The sequence below is a fragment of the Zootoca vivipara genome, chromosome 8 (assembly GCF_963506605.1).
Source record: "Zootoca vivipara chromosome 8, rZooViv1.1, whole genome shotgun sequence".
Lineage (NCBI taxonomy): Eukaryota > Metazoa > Chordata > Lepidosauria > Squamata > Lacertidae > Zootoca > Zootoca vivipara.
In genome coordinates this window covers 30144706-30169113 of record NC_083283.1, presented here as the reverse complement: position 1 = coordinate 30169113, position 24408 = coordinate 30144706, and the positions used below count along the sequence as shown (strand labels likewise).

Genomic DNA, 24408 nt, shown 5'->3' with positions numbered 1-24408 from the left:
TCTGGGGCGGGAGTCAGATGTGTCCACAGAACCTTTGTCACCAGGCTGGCTTGGGCTGTCAAAAGCTGCTTTCCAGATCATGTGGAGAGCACCCGGTTAGCGAAGAATGTTTTAAGCACAGGGTGTGGACCCCAATTCCTTTGCTTTTCTGCCAGTTATTAACTTCACTCTTTTAACAGGGCAGAGCACAGAGGAAAATGATAGCCTGTATCCCAAAGAAAAGAATGGCAGACTGATTACTTTATGGTTATTTTGAAAAACTGATGAGACAGCAAATGATAGTCAATCCTATTAAAAAGATTAAGCGTACACACACACACACACACACACACACACACACTCCTTCAAACACTCTATATAGCCTACATTGGGATTGGTTGATATGATTCTACAACTCAAGAAGAGTGGAAATTACAGAACATCTGCAATGAAATTGGTTTTCTGTGGAAAACTGATGAATCACTTACTGCCAATGACTGGAAGGAAAAATACTTGTTTATGCCCTTATGTAATGAATTTTTATGAGGTGAAGTTTGGTGTTTATTAAAAAAAGAAAAGAAAAGAAAGAAAAAAAACCACTTTAAACCGCCAGAGATGTAAAATAATAGAATTCCAAATTCAAAGCAATGAATTACTGCAAAGACAATCGCAAGTAGAATACTATCTGCTACCAAACACCCAAACAGACCCATTACTCTTATAATGACATTAAAATTTTTCATCCATCCAGTTAAGTGGGGCGGAGAGGGGGGGATGGCATGAAAGGGGGCAGGCATAGCAGTTCCAGTTCAAAGCAGAAAACACATCTGCATTCCTATTTTGAGTTCCAGGATGTTTTCTTTTTTTCTCCTCCTGGAAAAGGAGATGGGGGGGGAGGGGGAAGCTAAAGCATTTTTCAAGGATAAAATTACATTTCTCAGCAAGTCTTCAAAAAAAAAAAAACCAAATCAAAGGTCCAAAAGCTTCCTGCAGCCCCAGGAATACAAATTGGAGACAGACTCCTCCCCCATCCTATTTCCCAAAGTTCACACAGCCTTTTCAATTGAAGAAGTCCAGAATCCCATGCAGTGATGCATAGGCAACACTTTTACCCAAAACCTCCACTGAAGTCAGTGGGGCTTGGCTGTAGAATAGGCATGGCTACAGGCTGGCCATGTTAGCTGAAATTTACAAATATTTCCTCCTCGTAGCCAAGAAATTGCCTCGCAGTATCAAAACTCTTTAAGAGTTAAAACAACTGCATTCCCTCTAAAGACGACGGAACAACTTTTAAATAGGAGCGGAAATTAGCTGATGTTCTTGCTTGTGGCTAAGGTGGGGAGACCGTAGCCCTGTGCCAAACTGACTGCTAAACTAATGATTACAACAACTTAATTACCCTCAGTGTGCTTAATATCAACCCCCCATGGATTCCTGTCAGCATGCAAACTGAAACTCTAAGCCCTCATATGGCAATTGCTTTGGGGGAAATTAGCTTGGCTTCAGTTGTGAGGAGTGTGTACAAGTGCAGAGTTCTGAGGCGATAGTTATCTTTCTAATAATCCCTTTTCTTCTTTCGCTTTGGAATTATACTTTTGCTCGATTCCCCCGCCCCCAAACAGAAAAACCGCATCGGCAATAACAGCGAGGGAAAGAGCCAGAAGCAATATATCCACTTCCTAGCCTTTCTGCTCCAGCGCACAAGTATCAACCGAGTGGCCGGCAGTTAGCCACTCTCTTCAGAAATATGGCAAGTGTCACTTTGCGGGATTGGCCTGGTACAAAGCAACACAGGAGCTGCCTTCCACAGAGCAAAACCACTGGCGCAGCTCGCTCAGGGCCTATCTAGCATCACTGATTGGCATCAGCTCTGACACTCCCAGCCCTTTTCGGAGACGCTGGGGGCTAAACCTGGGACAATCCGCATGCAAACCAGACGCTCCACCGCTGAGCTACGACCCATGTCATGAACAGGAAGGGGAATCTGGTGGGGGGTGTTGCTATTACTGGGACAAACAGCAAGCATAGAAAGTACTCACGGGGTGATGAAGAATGGTGGTCAGCGTGCAGGAACCAGAGCCGCAGGCCCCATGACCAGAGCCAGAGGGAGCCCTGTCTCCTCAAATACAGCAGGCTGAGGCCTAAGGAGCAGTGGGAGGAATGCTGTAGGAGGCTGAGGCAGACGAGGGCCCACAGCCCAGCTCACTAGCTGGCCAGGTGGTGCTTGTTAGCTGGAGGAGCTGAGTGATTCCTCAGCTGGAGGAGGCTGGGAACAGGTGAGGGTCACCTGCCTTGTCAAGCCCAGGTGCTCCAATTGGCAAGAAAACCACAGCTTGGGTGTTCCAAGGAGCTCTCGGAAAGTTCAGGAAAGCCTCTGAACCTATTGGAGGCATATAACAGCACTGGGAGATGCAACCACAATAAGGTTTGTGGATTGGCCCCAAAGTATTTGCAAGTCAAGCCTAATTTGGTTGATTTGATTTACATCCTTATGCCCTTTTAAAATGTTTTTTTTGGGGGGGGGGGAGGAGGGACCATTTGGTTTTTTTTATTAGGTATTTTGTGGTTTCTTCTTCTTCTTTGATCACTCGTAGCCGAGTAAGATTGTCTTCCATAAACATGGTTTTAACAATGAGTCCGTAAGTGACTATGGAGGCAAATTCTGGATCCACACGTCGCTGCAGTGGAGACATTGGTTTCCAGGCGGTATTTGATCACGGTGTGGATTTGCCAAGTGTGCCTTCCTCTTAGTATGTTTCTCCCTTGCGTCCTGAGTTCGAGTGTCTTCAAAGCCTAGGGCACCTTTGATAAAGGCTGTTCTCCAATTGGAGCACTTGAAGGCATGATTTTATTCTGTGAACCATCCTGAGACCCCTGGGTATAGGGTAGTATATTAATAATAATAATAATAATAATAATAATAATAATAATAATAATAATTTGCAGGTGCAGTTGTCTCTATGCAACTAAATCATACTCAGAGTAGACTCACTGAAATTAATAAACTGATCTTTTTTATTATTATTACTTTTATTGGTCTACTCCCATACCATCCACAGAATACAACCCAGTGTGGTTGAACTGTATATAAAACTGAATGGGTCCAGTACTACTTAACAATAGTGTTAAACAGCTTTCCACACAGTTTGTGGCAGCTTTTGATGATGCCATCTCTTCTCTCCTTTTCTTCGCACCCACGTGGTTATATTGCATGTAACCTATTACAAGTGGCTGCACTTATGTTGAGTTTACCAGATTTTTTTCAATGAATCCAGGGACTTTTCAACTTCAATGGATTTTGTATGGGGGCTGATTTGTAAATCCAGGGACTGTCCCCAGGAAACGGGGACGTCTGGCAACCTTAACTTATGTATCATAGAATTGCACAGCTGGGGCACCATGAGGGTCATCTAGTCAAACCCCCTGCAATGCAGGAATCTTTTGCCCAATCTGGGGCTTCAACCAACGGCCCTGAGGTTAAGAGGCTCATGCTCTACCGACTGATTCAGTTACCTTAAAAAAGGTTTTCTTTGAATGCACTGACTTATGGTGATATAAATAAAATGGACAGAGTTTAATCACTATTTTGTTCTTTATTTGCAGTTCTATTGAGTTTGCAATTCTTTGAAAACCACCATCTTTTTTGATAGCTGTTGATCATTTTACAGTAAAGTAACAAAACCTACAAAGTAGCACAGAATAAGAGAATTCCAGTATTACAGAGAGTTTAAAATTACTGTACGCTAAATTTAACTATCAGGATAGAATAGTCCCATAGAATCCACAAGTTATACATAATTATGGATTTGAGGAAAGCCTAAACAACCTTAATGTGTATCTACCTCTTTCATTTCTAACTTATACTTTAATGGCTGCAGATCTTGCACCTCTGTGCCACATTTAGGACAAGTAAAATACAAATCAAATAAGTAGTTGCTTTTAATACAATAGTAACAAAAAACATGTGAACAGCCAATGGTGTGAGGCAGAGTGGGCCACTCTCCACACAGAGAACATTCCTTGCAACATGCTGCAGAATTATTTTCATTTCTGGTACCCCCTGAAATAGGTAGAGACCAAGAAGAGACTTTGAGTTTGAGCTTTTGCATGTTAATAAGTGGTAAAAGAAAAATTAGAAATTCAGCAAACCCATGCCACAGGAGTTCCCTGTTCATGTATTCAAATCCAATCTGACGAACACTCTGTGGCTGGCAGAACACTGACCTGATTCGCAAAATACGTTCAGTGAGTGTAGCAAACTTTCCCTTCTGAAGAAAAGCAAGGAAGTTCAGCAATTCACAAAGCCTCAGGAGCCCAAACACTATGTTAATAAAGTACTTTGTCTTCCGGAATGACTCCAATGGACGATTGCTAAATAAACCGTAACACCTTTCTTCCAGCCATTTCCCACCGACGGTGCAAATAAGGTACCAATATTTCTGTTGCTTGCTCAACGCTTGGTATTTCTGCATCTGGGATAAGTCGTTCTTGTACTGAATGTTCAGAATAGCTTGCCCCACAGTTGCATTCTTGGAGTAGACAGTGAATCTCCACAAAAAAAGCCACAAGAAGGCTTTAAGCTCTGGTTCAAAGCGAGCCAACAGTCCGGGTTTAAATCCCTGAAAACAGCGAGTAAACTGGGACCAAACCAGCTGTTCCAATGCTTTGTTCAGTTCGAGGGCATCAAGCTGACTTATTCTGAGCACAGGAGTCACTTTCTTGCCACTGTCATCGCCAGATGCCATTGTCAACACGTGGCTTTCTATGATAAAAGAAGAGATTTAAAAATATGTATTATTATGATCATCATCATATTAATTTCAATTACAATTTATTCGGCTTTAGAGGAAGTATTTCGTGTTGATGAGCTAGATCACACAAGAATTCAAAGCTGGGAAAATGCAACTTACCCCGAGGTCATTCAATGGCAAGCAGAGGTTTGAAACCTGAGTTTGCTACCCTCTCCTATTGGTTCGCCAAGAACAAACACTGTATATACATACTCGGCGACAGTAATGCTCATATAATTTTCACCTGATATGGTTGGTGTTAATCTTTAAACTGAAGCTTAGAATGTGCAATCAACAATTGCATTTATTATTAAATGTGAAGCATGGTGCAATAGGCTGAACACACAAACACCAATTACTATTTTATTTTTAAATATTTTTCTCTCAACCCTCCACTCTTACCCAAAATGATAAGTATTTGGTTTTAAGGAAAAGGCAAAAGCTTATTCCAAACTTTTTTCTTTTCTTTTTTTTAAAAAGCTATTTCATAGGTGCAGGTGTCCCCTAAGAAAAATCACAGCACTTCCTATGGCTGAAGTTATTATCAAATATGAAAATTAAGAGGAAGTTCTTGGGGTATTGTATTGCAGTTAAAATAGTTAACATGCCTTAAATGTGGAAGTTGGGTATATTAAGTAGACATATGGGTAAGATAATGAAGAAATCCTTGCCACATAAGCACTTGCCATACAAAATGATGTGGAAGAATATGAATGAAAAGCATGCATGAGAGAATGTAAGCGTATCAAATTAATATACATAAGAGTGTAGCAGAGACTGTGACAAACTTTAGGTACTTAAAGAGAGAATTTTAGCTTCCCTTAAACTAAAACCAACATTCAGACGAAAGCTGCTTCCTTGCAAGCAAGCATCAGGTGTTGCTGGTGGTTTTTTGCAGGGAGCATGCAGAGCACCGGCCAGATCTGCTGGATGCCACCATCAGCCAGCATAAACTGTGTACATACTCCAAGATCCCCTCAGTGAGGGACAATGGGGTAATGATGGGAATGTCCTTTTGCAGGTGAGTTGGAGGAATGCTTGCTGGTGCTGTTGGGAATCCCAGGGTTTTCTGCAACATACAATGAGGACCAAGGGATCTATGGCAGAAGAACTGCTAGGTTGTATTGTGCTAAACACTGGTATAGATTCTTTGAAATCTGGATAGAGTTCTGCACTCTACTGATTTCATGATGGTTCAGTTGAGGTGGTGTTTTTATTTTTCAAGGCAGCTGGTGACCTTGCAGTACCTTGCTCTCATGCTTTCAGCAGTCTAGAACAGGCACCCTCAAACTCGGCCCTCCCAATGTTTTGGGACTACAATTCCCATCATCCCTGACCACTGGTCCCGTTAGCTAGGGATGATGGGAGTTGTAGTACCAAAACATCGGGAGGGCCGAGTTTGGGGGTGCCTGGTCTACAGGCTGTACATTTTAGGCAGAAGAAGTACATTTTAGGTACTTAAAGAGAGAATTTTAGCTTCCCTTAAACTAAAACCAACATTCAGACGAAAGCTGCTTCCTTGCAAGCAAGCATCAGGTGTTGCTGGTGGTTTTTTGCAGGGAGCATGCAGAGCACCGGCCAGATCTGCTGGATGCTACCATCAGCCAGCATAAACTGTGTACATACTCCAAGATCCCCTAAGTGAGGGACAATGGGGTAATGATGGGAATGTCCTTTTGCAGGTGAGTTGGAGGAATGCTTGCTGGTGCTGTTGGGAATCCCAGGGTTTTCTGCAACATACAATGAGGACCAAGGGATCTATGGCAGAAGAACTGCTAGGTTGTATTGTGCTAAACACTGGTATAGATTCTTTGAAATCTGGATAGAGTTCTGCACTCTACTGATTTCATGATGGTTCAGTTGAGGTGGTGTTTTTATTTTTCAAGGCAGCTGGTGACCTTGCAGTACCTTGCTCTCATGCTTTCAGCAGTCTAGAACAGGCACCCTCAAACTCGGCCCTCCCAATGTTTTGGGACTACAATTCCCATCATCCCTGACCACTGGTCCCGTTAGCTAGGGATGATGGGAGTTGTAGTCCCAAAACATCGGGAGGGCCGAGTTTGGGGGTGCCTGGTCTACAGGCTGTACATTTTAGGCAGTTGCCTCCTTCCATTCTATACAAGCACAACTTCCTGCTGTCAGTCGGCAACCAGTTTCTTTAATTCCCCAATGTTCTTAAATGGAACTGAACCAGTCAATTGCTTTTATGAAATGTGAAGATGGCTCACAGATTCAAGACTTCTCCCAGAAACGGTGTTAGGTCCATATGTGGCAGATCAATGCGCTTAACTTATATAAATGTATGAACTGGTATGGTTTAATTTACTGCTCCAATTATTCACAGTGCACCATCACTATGCACAGCACATTACAAGAGAGGAAGTCCCTGCCTTGAGGAGGTTACAGTCTAAAATCTGACAATGGGGAAACAATGAATCTATTCATGAGTAATTCCTGGGTTCACTTCAATCCCAGACCAGGAGGCACAGCCAACACAATTTTATCTGCTTGTTTTGATTTTGGACTAGATTGCTATAAATTACTTGGACAAGCATACAAGGGCTGTTCAACCACGGCAGGAAAAGAAGGTGGAGCTCAAGCAGGGCAAGTTATCCTTAGGCAACCCTTGTCTACTGCACATCCCAGTCAATCTGGTGAATGATCTAAACAGTGTTAAGTTACGTGTGTAATACAGTGGGCACAATTTAAGCCAACCTTTTTTCTGTGAGAGCATTCAAAGACAAAATCTAATACCCAACATACCAATGTTGTGTGAACCATGATGGACTCCAAAATACAAGAGTGTATCTGCAGAAACTTACACAAGTATGGTCTCGCAACTCACAACATCATGTAACATCAAGACAACTTCATTCCAGTTGCTGTGTGGATCACAAACACACTTTTATTTTCAGTCATGTGATCATAAACGAACATTTTTTCATTTATTCTTTCATACAGACAGTTCCCCGAGCTCTATAAAGATAGACGTAATGGAAATGAAAGCAAATATACCAGTGTTGCTGGAAACACAAGGAAGCTTTAGCACAACAATAGAGAAGTGCAAGAAACTTGCAGATGAAGTTGATGTAGAACTTAAAACACCTAGAGAAGCAACACAACAGCAAAACTGTGCCGATCACCCAACCAATCCACAGAAGAGTTCTACCCTTGGTCCATCTACATTTCCTACCTGGATTCACTTATTACCTGAGGTATTGGGACACTTCTCACTAGGTTGCACTGCATAACCCACCATGATAAGCTTCACCAATAACAGTGAACTAACCTGCTTACAGTTTGCTAAAACGACTTTGATCACAGGTGTACCGCATTTTGGGGAAACATACTTTAAAACTCATGTCAGTTTCCTTCAGGATCTTTACAAACTGAAAATGTTGGGGATGAATCATTGTTTGAAATATGCAACATGAACCTCAACATGAACCATACTAAACCACCCCTTGCTATTTAAATGGCCATCCATACAGCACTTTCCCTTCCAGTTATAACATGCAGTTATGACTGATCTTTTAGCACTCTGTGGCAGGGTGAAGAAATGCTATATACGACAATGAGTGAAGATCGATCGTCTGGCTTGTGTTTATGGAGTGACCATGGAGAAAAGTTGAAGACCTATCCCAAGGAGAAATTTATAAAAGAAATGATTGATTGTTTTGGCCAAGACTCTCAGAGGCTCCAGTTTTTGTTTGAACGATGATCCACTTTGTATTATATTTTCCTTTAAGTTATGGACAGGCAAGCATTAACAACAACAACAACAAAAAGTCTGACAAGTTTCAGACCTTATGTCTGTTGTTCACTACAGCCAAGGCAGATTCTGTGTAAAAGGTGTGAAATTCAGCCTTAGGGTTTTTTAATTTGGTTTAGAATCCTACAGTATTGTTGTTCAGTGGAAAATATGAAGCTGTGTGTCTTTCTCCTGCCTTAACTGTTATTGTTAAATGGACAAATAAAGCAATTTGTTAGCAATTAGTTTTGAAATGTGTAATCCCAAACAATACAGTACACCACCATGGTTTCTTGTTGCTTCTCTTCAGCACCATATAATGATCTGTGGGGTTCAGTCATATGAAGATTGATAATATTCCATTCAACAATTTGTAGTTACAAGTCATAGAGCTTGCGTCTCCACATTTATTTCTGTGGATGCCCATGACACAATGGCCGCCAATATATGTGACAAAGCTACAGATTATTGAAAACGGTAAACAGATGTGAAAGTTGTAACGTATCTATATCTCTAACTCAAATGACACATTTTATATCATTTCTAACACTAACATGCCTTATGGTTATACAATTGCTTTTGCTATAAATATGCTATAGTTCTCTAGGTGTGGCTAATTTTCCAGAATACAATGGAGATTCTGTGCAACCTCTCAAAATAAAGATTATGTAATAAAATAGGTTTTAAAGAGGGAGGGGAAATGTAGTAAAAGAGGAATGTGACCAGAGAAAAAGAGCAACTCATAACTCAATTCTAAGATTTCCTAGAGGAGGCATGACGGAAACATTTTGTCTATGCAGACATACCTCCCTGGTTCTGTTTATCAAAATTGTTTATGTAATCTATAAGAGAGTTGCTACTGTGAAATATACAGAGACTATATACAATAAGCCCCAAACTTGTGTGCATTCATCTTTACATGCATGGCATTTTTTTTTATAAAAAAAAAAGGTGCAGAAAAGGGGCGGAGTTGCGGGGAAAACAATTGTGGCAATCCCATTTGCCATTGAACCCAATGGGTTTTGACTATACACAATGTTGGCTTTAGGTGCGATCCCTAGAATGTAACCCCCACCTATGTTGCAGGTCTACTGTACTGAATTCTGTTCAAAATGCTTCTAGAAAGGGGGTTGTCTAGCTGTGTTCCAGGCATCCTCCCAGACAAGATCAGTCGTAATAGACAAATTTCTCTTAACATCAATTGGTCAACCATCACTAGACCTTTTAACAAGCTGCAGAGTTTTAGTGACCTTAAAAAAAACCCCACAACACTTATGTAATTGTAAAAAAAAATATTAAACTGTCTTGGAAGCTTTTTGGATGAAAAGTAGCATAAACATGCTTTAAATAAGATAAACAGATTGGCTGGCACTCCAAAGAACGGAGCGTAAGACTTGGAACCTCCCCCCAAATCTGCCCTGTAAAACATTCCTTGGCAGGAATGTACATTCCTGGGTGAAGCAAGTTTAGAAACCCATTGTCCTAGAACATCTCAGGGCTTAAAGAGGAGATAGCGAAAAGTTAGATACAGTCAGTATATCTCCTCCACTGCCATGGGCTTGAGGCTAAGATAATAGAGAGGCTTGCTTAGGGTCAGCTAGTCCCAGAGAGTTTGTGGCAGAGATGAGATTTGAATCAGCAACTTCCTGACCTATAACTCACACTCTTACAAACAGCACCACACCAATTTTAATTATATTATGCCCTATGAAGCCGAGAGATATTCTATGAAAGTACAAAGCCTCTGGAAACTCCTTTCCACCGTCTTAGTCAAAACACTGATAACTATAAGGCTCCAAACGGAAACCTTTAAAAATATTATCATTAGCAATGCTCTGTGAAGAGTGTGATCAAGCAAAGCAAACAAGAATTCTTGAGGGGGGAGAAATATTACCAAATGTCACTGTATATACTTTAAAATAATAATGTTTTAAAGATGACGTGGTTCAGGTTTTAAATGTATTTGAGATGTTTCTGACCAGATTTTTTCTTGTAATGTCACCCTGCTTTCCTTTCCGGAAGTAAACCGCATGTCATGTTTTTATATCTGTCCAACAGCTCTTTTAAATAACATAATATATTGCTCATTTTTATTTAACTAAATTCAGGAATCCCTCTTGCAAAACATGCACTGTAAGAAAACAATTTGCTGTATATCACCAATAAAATAGGTATTTCTCCTGATATACTTTAGCATTGCTTACTGAGTATTGTACAAATTATGAATGAATATATTTTATTTAGAAATGCATTATTGACAGAAATCTATCAATAGTAAAGTGGGTATTGTCAAGGGCCTGTCAATATTAATGTAATTATGATTAAGGGGATAACATGGATTTTAGCTTTAATACCAAATAACATCTCCTACATTGCTGCTATCAATATAAGCATTATTATTGACCTGTTCTGAGGCTCAGAACTAGATGTATTACCATTAGGCATATTTGTCAATGCATTCTGCCTACAAAAATTCTACATTTAAATTTACAGGCCTGTAAACTTTGGCAGCAGAAATGTATGAGTTCAAGTAATCTCTAGGGTGTCATTCCCCGCTTCGCCCACTATTCTACTGTAATAAACTAATTTATGCCAATCCAATGTCACTGCCATCTCACTCCCACTCCATCTCATTTTTTAAGCATAATTAGCAGAAAACAAACAGCATTTTCATAATGGAAGGTCACACACATTCTGTTGCTTAATGCATGCTGGCCTTGCATATCTTCAGGATCCAAAGCTTAGACAGAAAAGGAAAATAATGGGCTAAAACTCCTATTGTAAGAAGTTTGACTACTGAAATCCCTTAATTGTGTTGGCTGTGAATGCAGCAGCTTATTAGTGAACCTCTCAGTAAGTAATATTCCAATTGATTCAAACGTCTTATTATCCAAGTGCCTTAGTTCCCAAGGCCATTTACATCAGTGAGGCATGCTGATAATCTGTTAGGCACTCATCACAGTGTAAAATGCATCTCCAGCTGCCAATCAATACCACATCTCTTGTGGGTTACATTGTCTTGCTGGAACATTTTGTGGGGTCTGGGCACACTGCTTAGAGGGGTAAGGGAAAGGGCTGCAGCTCAGTGGTAGAGCATCTGCTTTGCATCCAGAAGGTCACAGCTTCACTTCCCCGACATCTCCAGGTAGCGCTGGGAATGTTCCCTGTCTAAAACCCTGGAAATCTGCTGCCAGTCAGTGTAGGCCAGGCATGTCAAACCTGCGGCCCTCCAGATGTTTTGGACTACAATTCCCATCTTCCCCAACCACTGGTCCTGCTAGCTAGGGATCATGGGAGTTGTAGGCCAAAACATCTGGAGGGCCGCAGGTTTGACATGCCTGGTGTAGGCAATGGTGAGCTAGATCAGGGGTCAACAACCTTTTTCAGCCATGGGCCGGTCCACTGTCCCTCAGACCATGTGGAAGGCTGGACTATATTTTGAAAAAAATAATAAATGAACGAATTCCTGTGCTCCACAAATAACCAAGAGATGCATTTTAAATAAAAGCACACATTCTACTCATGTAAAAACACACTGATTCCCAGACCGTCCGTGGGCCGGATTGAGAAGGCGATTGGGCCGCATCCAGCCCACGGGCCTTAGGTTGCTTACCCCTGAGCTAGATGGACCACTGATCTGACAATAGCTTCCTTTGTTACTAAGGAGCACAGTTACGCAGGGATAGAGAACCTCTGGCCCTCCAAATGCTGGACGACTTCAGCCAAGCTGGCTAGGACTCAGATATCCACCAACTCAGGAGGTCCACAGGTTTCACCCCCCTGGTTTCCATCATGACCTAGTCCTGCGTCAACTCTGCTGGCGATAGTTGAAGACTTCATTTTGAAAGCTTTTTTAAACAAACAGGTTGTCATAAATTTAGTATATGGAGCGTAACTCTAAAACATTTCCAAGCAGGACCCATCTCTGTAATGAACATTGCTACTGTTTCTGATTACAGAAAGGCAAACAGGACTTAAATAAAGAGAGGAAACCTGAAGTGTCTATTTTCCAGCAGAAGCACTTTGTGGAATAAGTTGTAAAATGTATTAATTGTTACAGGTGATGAAATTGAACTAAATCATCTCACCAAACTAGAACAAAAGCAGGCACAGAAAATCACTTGCACTGATGCTTTTCATCAGTGCTTTTCCTTTTCCTTTTTTTGAGGAAATAACGGTGCCAGTACTCACCATGAAGTTGTTAGAGTAAGTGCCACACTTTTGATACATCCTCCGATGTACCCTCGTCTTCTCTAGATCGCTTCCTGCTTTTTGTATCAACTGTGTTAGGATGTCCTTGTAGCAGCCATGATTCAACATATTTGGTAGGATTGAACTGAGTAAGAGGAGGTCCTACCATCCTGATGAACATCAGAGAAGAAACTGTCCGAATAACCAGAGATGATCTTGATGAAGTTACTGTGAGATTCATCTGAGATAGTCCTCTTTCACATTCCGTCGAAGATATTGCAATTGTGCTTAAAGCATGCATTAGAGGAAGTAATTTGTCTGGGACTTCATTTTCTTCAAGATATTCATGAAAGCCACAAATTGTTTCCTTTTCATTTAAGCAAAACTTTTGTGCTAGCTTTCTAATTTCAGTTTCACCAAAGGTTAATTGCTTTCCAGGATTTTCTGGCCAATATTTGGAATCTAAAACCTTGGCACATTCAGGCAAATCAGCATCATCTCCTTCAAGTATACACTTTCTAACAGTTTCTTTCAGACTTTCATAGAAAGCAGATGAACTTATTGTAGGGGTAAGTTTTTCATTTTTGTGGAGCTCACTCCCTTTGAACTTCATAGTCTTCTGACTTTGAAGAGCAACACTATAGTATGGACCAGGATTTTCAGTTCGTTCTTCAAAAAGTTGAACTGTGTTCTTTATCTTCCTGTCTGCTGTAAACAAATCAATATTTCGCTCTTGTAAATCCAAACTTAGTTCACTGAGAACTTGGAGAGCGTCACACATAAGACCCAAATCGAGAACAAATTCACATGATGTTATTGTCCTTAAAAGACCCTCATAAAGACAGCGATCTGTTTTGCTTCTTCTCCTGTCTTCTTTTGCCTCCTGAAAGTGATAAACCAGTGCTTCATAATCTTGCCAAACTGCAAAAACTGTGCAAAAGCTAGAAGCAACCCAGCGAGTGCTTAAAATCCTTCCAATTTTCAGAAGCTGAAGTTCTAGAGTTGCTGCACATTCCTCCAATTCCCTAGCATTCTCGGGTGAAGCGTGGTAAGTCACATAGAGTTTGTCCATAAAATTCTTAAAGTGATTAACTCCAACCACTTTGTTCACAGTATCACTGACAGACAATTCCAGACGATGGTTAGCACAACGCCAGAAGATAACACTCGGAAATTTTTCTTTTATTAACCTTTTTACACCACCACGTGCGCCAAACAACACTGCAGCACCATCACAAGTGACAGACAATAAATACTCCTTTAAATAATCTTCTGAGATTCCTAGGCACTCAAGATGACTGATTAATGAGCTTAAAATTCCTCTTGCTGTTGTATCTTGTAACTCAATCAAATCTAGGAAAAGACTAACTGGAGCCGAATGTTTGGGAAGAACTACGCGAATAATAACAATCAAAGTTATTCTGTTATTCACTGTTGTCGATTCATCAATAATTAAGGACATTTTGTTCTTAGAGTTCACTATGTTGCTTATTAATGTTTTTCTCATTTCATCTGCAATATGGTTTAAAATATTAATGCAGGCATTTGTAGAGTGAAAGGTATATCCCATGTCTAGGCCATTAAGTTCCTGTAAATTTATTTCATCTTCAAAGTTGTTAAATGCTTGATTCTTTTTTGCAACTTTGTAAGCGGTTCGAAACACTTTTGTTGTGTTTAAGACAACTTTATCTAACTTTTCATTTTTAGATTCAGATTTTATCCTTTCTGCTGCTTTGTGAGCTCCACTTTCCTTGTGTTCAAAAATCTTTTTTCTTAAAGACATTAACTGTTGTTTGCGAGACTCTCCAAAATGACTAATTTTACAATTTGCCCACTCTACTGAAATTTTCATTCCCATCCGCTTTTCGACAGGAAGACTTCCGATATCTCGGCACACTTTGCAGCCCAACCTTTTATTGTTGACAAAGAGCCACTCATTTCTCTGACAGAAGTCATTTTTCTGCAATAGTGTCCAACATTCGGGCCAATCTTTGCCTGAACTTCCATCCTCTTGACCGCATGTATCCTCGGTGTTAGTTTTGCGATGTTTGAAAGGATCAGAAGTTGATTCCACAATTTCTGCTTCTTCTTCAGCCTTCCTTTTTTGACTCGGTGGCATAAAGTAACTACTTAAGGAACTCATCATGAAAAATGATTGCACCGATTTAACTTGGATCACATGTACAACTGCCTCATCGTGCCTTCTGCAAAGCGGCTATACTGAGCGTAAGTCTGAAAAAGAAAGAGAGGCTGGCGTTAGAGGAATTCCAGAAACAGAACTGGCAAAGACAATGGAGGGGTCCCACAAGGAGGGCTTGTTTTGGCGCTGGCCATGGCACCCACTTCCCCAGCCACACTGCAGGGAATTAGACTAGATGACCCTTAGGGTCCCTTAAAGCCAGATGGCCTCCCTCCCTCCCTCCCGTCCTCATATTACCTGGGACTCTTGCCGCACTGGCTCCGGTGACTTTCTGGCGGCTCCTGCGCCCACCCTGCCACGACCATCGTGAACAAGGCCAGCAGCAGAGCGCACTGCATGGCAGGGAAAGCACATCACACACTGTGCTGCCTGCTCTTGCGCTCCACAGGGAGCGGGACTCGTGCGCTCTGGCCAGCCACGCAGCTACTGACAGGAAGCAGCAGCAGTTATAGGGCCCAAGAACAGCCTCCGGGGGGGGCAGCGGAGCTGGGCCCTGGAATGGCAATGCCCATGCCATGTCTCCTCATGCAGCCGAGCATCTCCAGGAAAAAGTAAGTGCCGGTATTGAGGATCATTGGGTACCACCAGAAAAATAAGCAATGGTTTTCATCCAAGACCCAGTTTCTGGCTATAAGACCCTTTACCAACCTAGTGCTCCCCATATGTTGTTGGACTACAAATCTCACAATGTGCTGGCTGCAGCAGATGCAAGTTATAGTCCTACAACATCTGCAGCCTGCCAGGTTGGTGGAGGCAGGCCTTAAACATGGCCTGAAGGTATACAATGCAACACCTGTGCTGAAGAAGCAGGTTGAAATCTGGTCAGCGTCTGGACAGACTACCTGGGAACCCAGTGTGCTGCAAGTTCCATCATGGAAGAGAGATGTCAATGTAATAAAGATATACTATTTATAAACATGATAATTTCTTAAGAGTAATTCCTACCGTGTGTGCTAGTAAAAGACTCTCAAAATCATTTGTATTGAGTCCATGCCAAGGAGCCTGAGGAGTACTGAGGAATACAGTTGCATGAGAATTCAGCTGCCAAGTAAGAAGACTTCTATCAAAGCTACAGTGTGCAAGACAAACTCATCGGTCTTTGTTTAAAAGGGCCCACATTGGCTGTCTGTAGGCTGCCTCCACTCTACGGGTTTTCAACCCAAACCACAATAGAGAATCTCCTTAGAGACACATACTGTACAATGTATTTTTCTATCTTCAGTCTCATCAAAGATAGGTATGTTACCTCAACAAAAGCCTGACTAGAAGCCCTGAGTATATTATCTCTTAATCACTGTAAAATTAGTTTGCCATTACTATGCCATTAGCTTAAATAACCTTAGAAAAGATTAATTTCATATTACATTTTAAATTTCTATACTCTTCAATTAAGTGCCTACTATCGTTTGAAAGAATAATATAGACTTAGGTTCTCTAACCATTCTGCATAGCTAATAATACTTAACGTTTATATAACTTTCTATGTTTGAATCCCTGAAAATGTTAACTGATTATTTTCATGGTATTCCTGTGAGGCATTGAAGAATTATCTCCATTTTACAAGTAGAAAAGAGGACTTCAAAATTTGAGGAAAAGACTAGGAGAAATCACATGATTTTCATGACTATATTCATTTTCTTAAGTCACATAATCTTTTACTTAGAATTTTAGTCATTTAATTTACAGTTCTTTACTGGATATTGTAAAAAGGATAAATAACTATGGGAAATAGAAGGGAAATATCTAGGTTTGGGAATTTTAACTACCTTGATACAGAGAACTGGACTGATAATACCCCTTTTAATTTTTCATTAAAATCCATTATGTTGCCTGGAGATAATAAACTTTCTGTACCATGCAAGATGCATCTTACTATGCTAGACATCATTGATGGCTATGTCCACAATAATGCTTAAGCCGGAAATGGTAGTTTGGCAAAAATACTGGATGTGTAACACATTTCATTTTACTTACAGCTGAAGAGCAGCTATTATCGCTGCTACTACTGTTACTATGATTTTGCCCAACTAGGGAGTGTGTAATTCAAGATTAAAGGTAAAGGGACCCCTGACCATTAGGTCCAGTCGTGACCGACTCTGGGGTTGCGCGCTCATCTCGCATTATTGGCCGAGGGAGCCGGCGTATAGCTTCCAGGTCATGTGGCCAGCATGACAAAGCCGCTTCTGGCAAACCAGAGCAGCACATGGAAACGCCGTTTACCTTCCCGCTGTAGCGGTTCCTATTTATCTACTTGCATTTTGACGTGCTTTCGAACTGCTAGGTTGGCAGGAGCTGGGACCGAGCAACGGGAGCTCACCCCGTCACAGGGATTCGAACCGCTGACCTTCTGATCAATTGGAAACACTGAAGAATGGCAGCTGCATTGATACCTGTAAGACCAACAACTCAAGTAGTCTCTTGAATTTTACATAACTTTTATTCTGGCTAAATGTCCTTTCCCGCCTTACCCCACTCCATCCTGTTGCCCCAAGAGGAACTAGTAGCTTTGGTATATTAACTCAGGTCCTCTCTACTGGGCACAAACTCACTTAAGGCAAATAATTTTTTTGAAATAGATAACTAAGACAGTTGGGTGTCTGTTTTGCCCTTTACCAATAATCTTCATCTCTTCAACCCAGTCTTCTCTTTTAACATCTAGCTGGGTGCACCATTCTGGGAAACTTCAAAGGTGGCTCAGTCCTAATAAGGGTATTACATTACTAATAGAAAGATGCACATATAGTTGATCTAAACAGAAATGGAAAACCCTTTCCTGTACACACACACACACACATATACATATAGTGGAACCTCGAATTCTGAATGTAATCCATTCCAGAAGATCGTTTGACTTCCAAAATGTTTGAAAACTCAATACAGAAGTCTCAATAACATATGTAAACTCAAAATGGAAGCCACATGGCACGTTCGGCTTCCGAAAATTGTTTGAAAACCGGAGCAGTTACTTCTGGGTTTTTGGGGTTTGAAAGCCGAAATGTTCCAGCTTTCGAGACAATCATAAACTGAGGTTCCACTGTATATATCATTGTAATTTATGGGGGGGGGGTGATACAAGTAACCATTTGACATTCTTGGGTCACTGAAACCTCCTGTTGGTTTTCTTTTAAAGTCCATTTTAAGTACATTTTTCTCCCAGAGTTTTAGTCTTTGTACCATGATACACAAACACACAGACTAAACCACTGCTTTCCATGTACTTTTAAGACACATTCAGCCCTCCTGTAAGTGCAGCTCTCCATTTGCCGGACGGCTGCTAACAAGAAGGTGGAGTCAGTAGTGGCAGGACACAGAGCAGCAGACACAGAAGGAGGAAAGAACACACCGGGCACCTGGGCTAAAGCTAAAGAAAGTTGCACTTCTTATTCCCATAGATCTTCACAGCACTGATCTGCTGTAGTTCTCATTTCAGAACAAAGGCAAGGCTGACCTGACCATTGTTTAAAGCAGGCATCCCCAAACTTCGGCCCTCCAGATGTTTTGGACTACAATTCCCATAATCCCTGACCACTGGTCCTGTTAGCTAGGGATCATGGGAGTTGTAGGCCAAAACATCTGGAGGGCCACAGTTTGGGGATGCCTGGTTTAAAGCATCCACCACTGAAACTAGGTTCTACGTGGGCATTTAAAATCACATAGTCCAGACTAAATGGCACTGCTTTTGGCTCAGCTGTATCAAATGATTGTATTTGTTTTGCTTTAAGGAGGTTTAATAACGTATCTGTGAGACCAAATTTTCATCTTGTGTTTTGGAATGAGTCTCTTAAGGGTGGTTGGAATTCACTTTTCAGATAACTGCTTTCTTCTTATTGCCAAATGTAATTAGTGTGTTATGACAGTATAATACTGACAACGGTTGGTTGTTTTGTTTTTTAAATTCCTAAACATGCCAATGAAGTGCTATGTTTAATTTATTTCACATTTTTCTCAGTATTCTCATAATTTCCATTTCACTGTCTTGGCAGTAAGATGGAGCAGTTTTCCGCTTCCTGCTTAGTTTGTAATCAATAAGAGATTATTGGGGTGGATAAAAAAAATAGTTACATTACATAATATTTATTAAATTGTGTTGAATACAAACATTCATAACTAGATTCTTTTTCAAATCTCAGGTCAGACCTGTTTTCAAACATACTCCACTAAATCCTGTTTGTTTTTTACATAAAAGAAAAAAATAGGGAAAATGTTTTGACTTCAATAGTTGAGCATTAAGAACATGATACTGTACGTACAATAAATCATGCACTGTGTTCATACTTTCCTACAATCATAAATATTTATGACTATCAACCAAATAGCAAGGACATTTACTTTTTATCTCATAGAAAAACACTGTTTTGCCCACTAACTGGAAGCCTGGCCTCTGAAAGTTCTAGATGCTGAGCTACAAGCTCTGCTGAGCCAACTCTACAATGGATTGTGGCCTTGTCTCCAAGTACATGATTTTGCTCAGTGTGCTTACATATGTACATTAAATTCACAGCCCAAGGCAGATATAATTGTGTGGTGCAAATGGCACGTGGGTCTGCATTACCAATTATTTTATATTATGTTGCAAGGTTAGTACACAAGCTTTATTTAGTTGCAATCCAATACGCTGTAACTTGCAGCAGAAAATATATGAATTTTAAAACCCGCATTACAGTATTTAAATCGATCCACACGGTAAACTATTTTTTTAAAATACGGGGTACAAAGTGCTTTTCTTAATTTACAACAGAAGTGAAGTGATCATAACTTAGAACAGGGATATTTGAAAGGACTTCCACCATGTTATATACATAAGTTCTTGAATGAATTATTATGGTATTCGATATGAAGACTTCTGAACATGCATTAACAGGATGCTGAAGTAGCTTTAGATATCTACTGCATTTCTAGTCTCAGGAAGCCCTGAATTATCACTGATAAATGTCTCAATAAACTTCCAAAGAAGTTCAGAACCTACTGCACCAAAATTTAAATCTGAGTCTTCTGCTGTGAAAAACCACAGATCTCACCAAGCTCAAGAACAAAGGATTTTTTATATATTAAAAAATAGCATTCTGTGCTGTATTCTAGTTAGCATCAATGGTAAAATTGCACTGTTGTAGAAGACAGTAACCTGATGTTCCTGGTTCCTTCTACTTGTAATTTCGCTAAATTCTGAAGTCTGATTAACCCCCACATAGGAATTTGTCTGCACAAAGCTAAATGGTAAATGCAGAAGGAATGAGCATTAATTAAACATATTTGCCCCAATCTGGGGGCCTCAGTGTGCACACTGAGTTATGTGCACATTGAGACTTCAGTGATAGAGAATGCTATATAATCCCCCATCCCTTTCTTCACCATTTAAGTTAATGGGAGAGCTCCTGCTGACAGTGAATTCCATGTCTGTATCAGCAGACCTGCAACTCTTATGAAATTTACTGCCTCTGAAAACCTAACACTAATATTCCGTTTCCTGTATAAACAAACAATCCTATATTCCTAAGCAATCCAAATGAAAATCATCTTGGAAAGTAACTGATTACAGCAACAAATAATATAAATTGCTTAACTACCATTTAAAAAAATATAAATGTATGCTTAGATCTGCACAAAATGAGTCAATTTCCATCAATGACAAAATGATAAGAATGATGTGCTTCTCCCCCCACCCCACCTCACTTTTTAATAAGGATAGCAAGGCTTAGAAGAGGGCTTATACGGTGCACTTTTTAGCTCACTCAAATCTTTATCTTAAGGAAATAATTTAAGGGAGGTACCATGGGCTTTGAAAGGAAATTAAAATGTGCCTGCTAATGTAGCATTAATTTCCTTATAGCAATTTTGCTTGGATCAAGTCTGTGCACTGTGCATGCTTTGAATATGTGATTTCAAACTGATATTTCCTTTCTCGCATATGTTACCACATTTAAGAGGTCTGAGATATTCCTTCCAAGGAATACATGACATGTGTGTGTAACATACACACATACGATATGAAAATTGACTCTTTGAGTACCATCAAGATTTTTTTAGGGCACATCTTGGTAATTGTTTCCACTCCTGTGCCAATGGTTTTAACCCTGCCTTCAAAACCTATAGTATTCACCACCTTGTTTTTCTCCATATTAGCTGAGAAATAACCTTTGAATAAGGTCATTGAAGGAAATAAGCAAAGGCAATCTTGCTCCTGGTGGGACTGCTGCTCAAATGTTATTAAAAAGAAAGAAAAAATGGAATCCCACCTGAAAAATGTAATTAATCGTTTCAAAATTCCTCTAACTCTCCTGAACAAGAACCTCCAGATTCACTTTGATTTTGCTTTAGGCAAATTTCAGTGACAAGTCTATTTGAGAGCTCTTCCACAGGACTAATGAACACACACATAGATATGCACACTTATTCTCTTCCCCCCCCAACCCCAGATTCATTTGCTGGAAGGAAATGGGTAGTGAAAGAAGTTCCTCAGATGACCACACCATTGTTCAACCTACTTGTAGAATATTTGCTAAGGCACTCCCAAACCTGAACTGGGCGTGTAAGCAGAATTCACGCACACAAGACTTTGTTATGAGGTAACTGTGATTCTGTGTCTATTTTGGTGCCTCCTGTGAATGAAAGGAGCGTGAGTGTGTTTGTATGTAGGGCACTGTGATTCTCTACAGTCTGGTAACAAAAATCTAGATACTGACTTGTATAGATGTGCAATTTTCTATTCTTGGTGTAATTACATACCGTAACTGTTAAAAGCACGTTTGTCTTAAGAGATATTATTTAGGTAACTAAACAAAACACGCCAGATTTGTTCAAATTAACATGCCTCTTTGCAAATGATTATGAATCACTGAATGCAGAATAATTTGGGATTTGCAATATGCCAACTCTGGAATACTAGGGGTATACAAGGAAGACACCTCAACAAGGTTACCTAAGGGATTTTTTTTCTCATTCTTTAATGTGTGAAGGAGCAAGCAAAACATCTGAAAACCATGTTCACGGGAAAGGATCAATGGCATGGATTTCTCAATGGCACTCCACTGGACTCTGCATCTTGAACAGCTGTTCACTCAAACTTCAAATACAGGCAACAAGTGGGAAGTGCAACTAAATGTTGGGGCAAGAAATGCTCTTTTTCATGACTGGTTGGCTGCTTATCCTGCATTTTTCTGGTATGCCCTATTCCATTCCTACCCTCCTCCAATTACTTGGGCATACTCAGTGTTCAGAGGGCTGTTTTGGGGTCACTCCAGTGTGTGTATGTTTACTTTTGCAAACTTTGGGATCCTTGAAATGCTGCTGCTACTTTCCAGGGCATGGGCAGTGCTCTTCCATCTATGTAAGGACCAACATAACAGATATTTATGTTCACTATTAGTACAGCAGCCCTGGCGCCCTCCAGATGCTGTTGGACTCCCATCATTCCCAACCAGCATGATCAGGAATGATGTGCATTTCAGCCCAAGACCTCTGGAAGTCACCAGGCTTGGGAAAGCTGATACTGTACACTGTATATGATGGCAGGTGCTGATTTCTGTGTTTTTCATTCGTTTTCACTCATCATTACTTTAGGGGCATGAAAAATGCAGGAGCAGGGCTTTGAAACTAACTGTAAATTAGTTTCAATTAGAGGTTTGTGGTTATTCATCAATTGTTGTTTTTTTAAAGCCACATGTAGCATGGCTAAGCCCCTTACTCACCCACCCCATAGAGGAATCAGTCATAGAAATGTCAGTATGATACAGTGGTGTTAAGACTACAGTTGGCTGGATCCAGGTTCAAAACATCACTCAGCTGTGAAGAAGCTCACTGGGTGACTTTGGATTAGACATTCTCTCATTGGAACATTAAGGAAAAACCTCTTGCTGAATCAGAACAAATCCAGCATTATGTTCCCACAAAGATGCCTCAGGGGAAGGCCACAAGCAGAACCGTAGGAACTAGCATTCAAGCCAATCCTAACTTGCATGCATGTTGCAGGGATAAAAAGTGGTGTTAGGAAGAAGGATCATCCATACAACCCTGGAAGGGCCACAGCTCAGTGGCAGAGCACCTGCACTTGCAAGCAGAAGGCCCCAAATTCAATCCCCGGCATCTCCAGATAGAGTTGGGGGAGACCCCCTGCCTGAAATCCTGCAGAGTCACTGCCAGTCAGCATGCAGTCAATACTGAGCAAGATGGGCCAATCGTCTGACTCTGTATATGACATCTTCCTATGTTCCTTGAGAAAAGGGGACAAAGAAATGTAAACAAGCAGATACATGGCAGGCAGAAATTCAACTGGTAACACTTTTTACAAAGCAGGTAGGGATATAACACAAAGAAACTTGGTTTGGGGATGTGCACAGAGGGGGTAACCCAACTTCCAAGATTTTGCTCCCTTATTTATTTCATTAAAATTGTGAAGGAGGAAAAAACAACAACCTCAAAGCAGTTTACAAAAATTCACAAAATTCACTTTCAAGCATACAGACGTCAAAGCACTAAAACAGATGAAAACTACCTCAAGTTTCTAAGCATCTGGATTAGGCTTGCGAGAACACGAATGCTTTTAGCAGGAGCTGGAAAAAGCGTACGGTGAGGCGGAGCCTGCTTGACCTCAATAGGCAGGGAGTTCCAAAGAACAGGCCTCTTCAGGCCTCTTGTGTCCCAGAATTAAGGATGGTCCTGAGCTCGCATTAAACCCCATTTGGGGACCTGCACCCCCACCCCACCTTGACGCCACGCAGCCCCTCTCCCCTCCAGCCCCCCGCGATTCCCTCCCCACCGAGTGCCAGTCTCCCCCCCCCCACCAAATCCCCCTCCTCCGTCACGGACTGACCTCTCTTTTCCTGAGGGAGGGGCTACTCCGCGAGACCCCGCCGCCCCGTTTCCCGCGCCGACCGAGAGGAAGAGACCATGCAGTTCGGTGACCCGGATTTCGCTACGGACGTCGAGTTCTCCTTCGGGGATTCCTAGAGCAGCCGAGCTTGTTTCCACCACACCGCGCACCTTTCCGCTCTCCTCATCTCTATGGTGCTCCTCGTCCTTTGCTTTCCCCAGCGTTGTAGGTAACGGGCGACTACAGGCGCAGAGCGTCTCCCGAGCCGAAGCAGGAAATACTAATGAGATGCCCTTTACGTCTTTCCTAGAGCGGCTCCCCCCCCCCGCCGCTTCGCGGTTCTTGTTCTCTGCTTTTGCCCATAGAGATAGTAAAAACAAAAAATAAATTAAGAGTGACACATCGTCCAACTCTCTGGTTTGAAAAGACCTTTTTATTTCTCCCTAAGGGCGAAGTGAGAGCTCTCCGTAGAAAAGGACACAGGAAAGAAACACAGTTTTTTGTAATACGGGTGCGATTGGGCAATAGGCACACCTCGCCCCTGCCCTCAAATTAATATATAGGATATGCTGAGCTCCATGTTCCAAGTAACGTCTTTCTTCGTATGAAGAACGTGGTCTTAGGGTTTTTTTACCTTCTAAGGATTTGTTGTCTTGCGGATCTGCACGCAAGTCAGCAGAGCACAGGACTT

General features: G+C 41.2%; 1 protein-coding gene across 5 annotated transcripts; it reads right to left on the bottom strand.

Annotated features, from left to right (window-relative positions):
* Window positions 1-3552: 3552 nt before the first annotated feature.
* Window positions 3553-23943, bottom strand: PEX2 (peroxisomal biogenesis factor 2). Of its 5 annotated transcripts, none has more exons than XM_060277743.1 (3): window positions 23718-23943; window positions 12712-23117; window positions 4610-4741 (listed from the first exon to the last, which is right to left on the bottom strand). In XM_060277743.1, the coding sequence occupies exon 2, from the start codon at window positions 14855-14857 to the stop codon at window positions 12722-12724; it is 2136 nt and encodes a 711-aa protein (XP_060133726.1). In that variant the 5' UTR covers window positions 14858-23117; window positions 23718-23943; the 3' UTR covers window positions 4610-4741; window positions 12712-12721. The 5 variants fall into 5 exon arrangements, with proteins under 5 accessions (XP_034981526.2, XP_034981525.2, XP_060133726.1 ...); XM_060277744.1 differs by having other exon boundaries at window positions 12712-23109; XM_035125631.2 differs by having other exon boundaries at window positions 12712-14943.
* Between the last annotated feature and the right edge of the window lie 465 nt (window positions 23944-24408).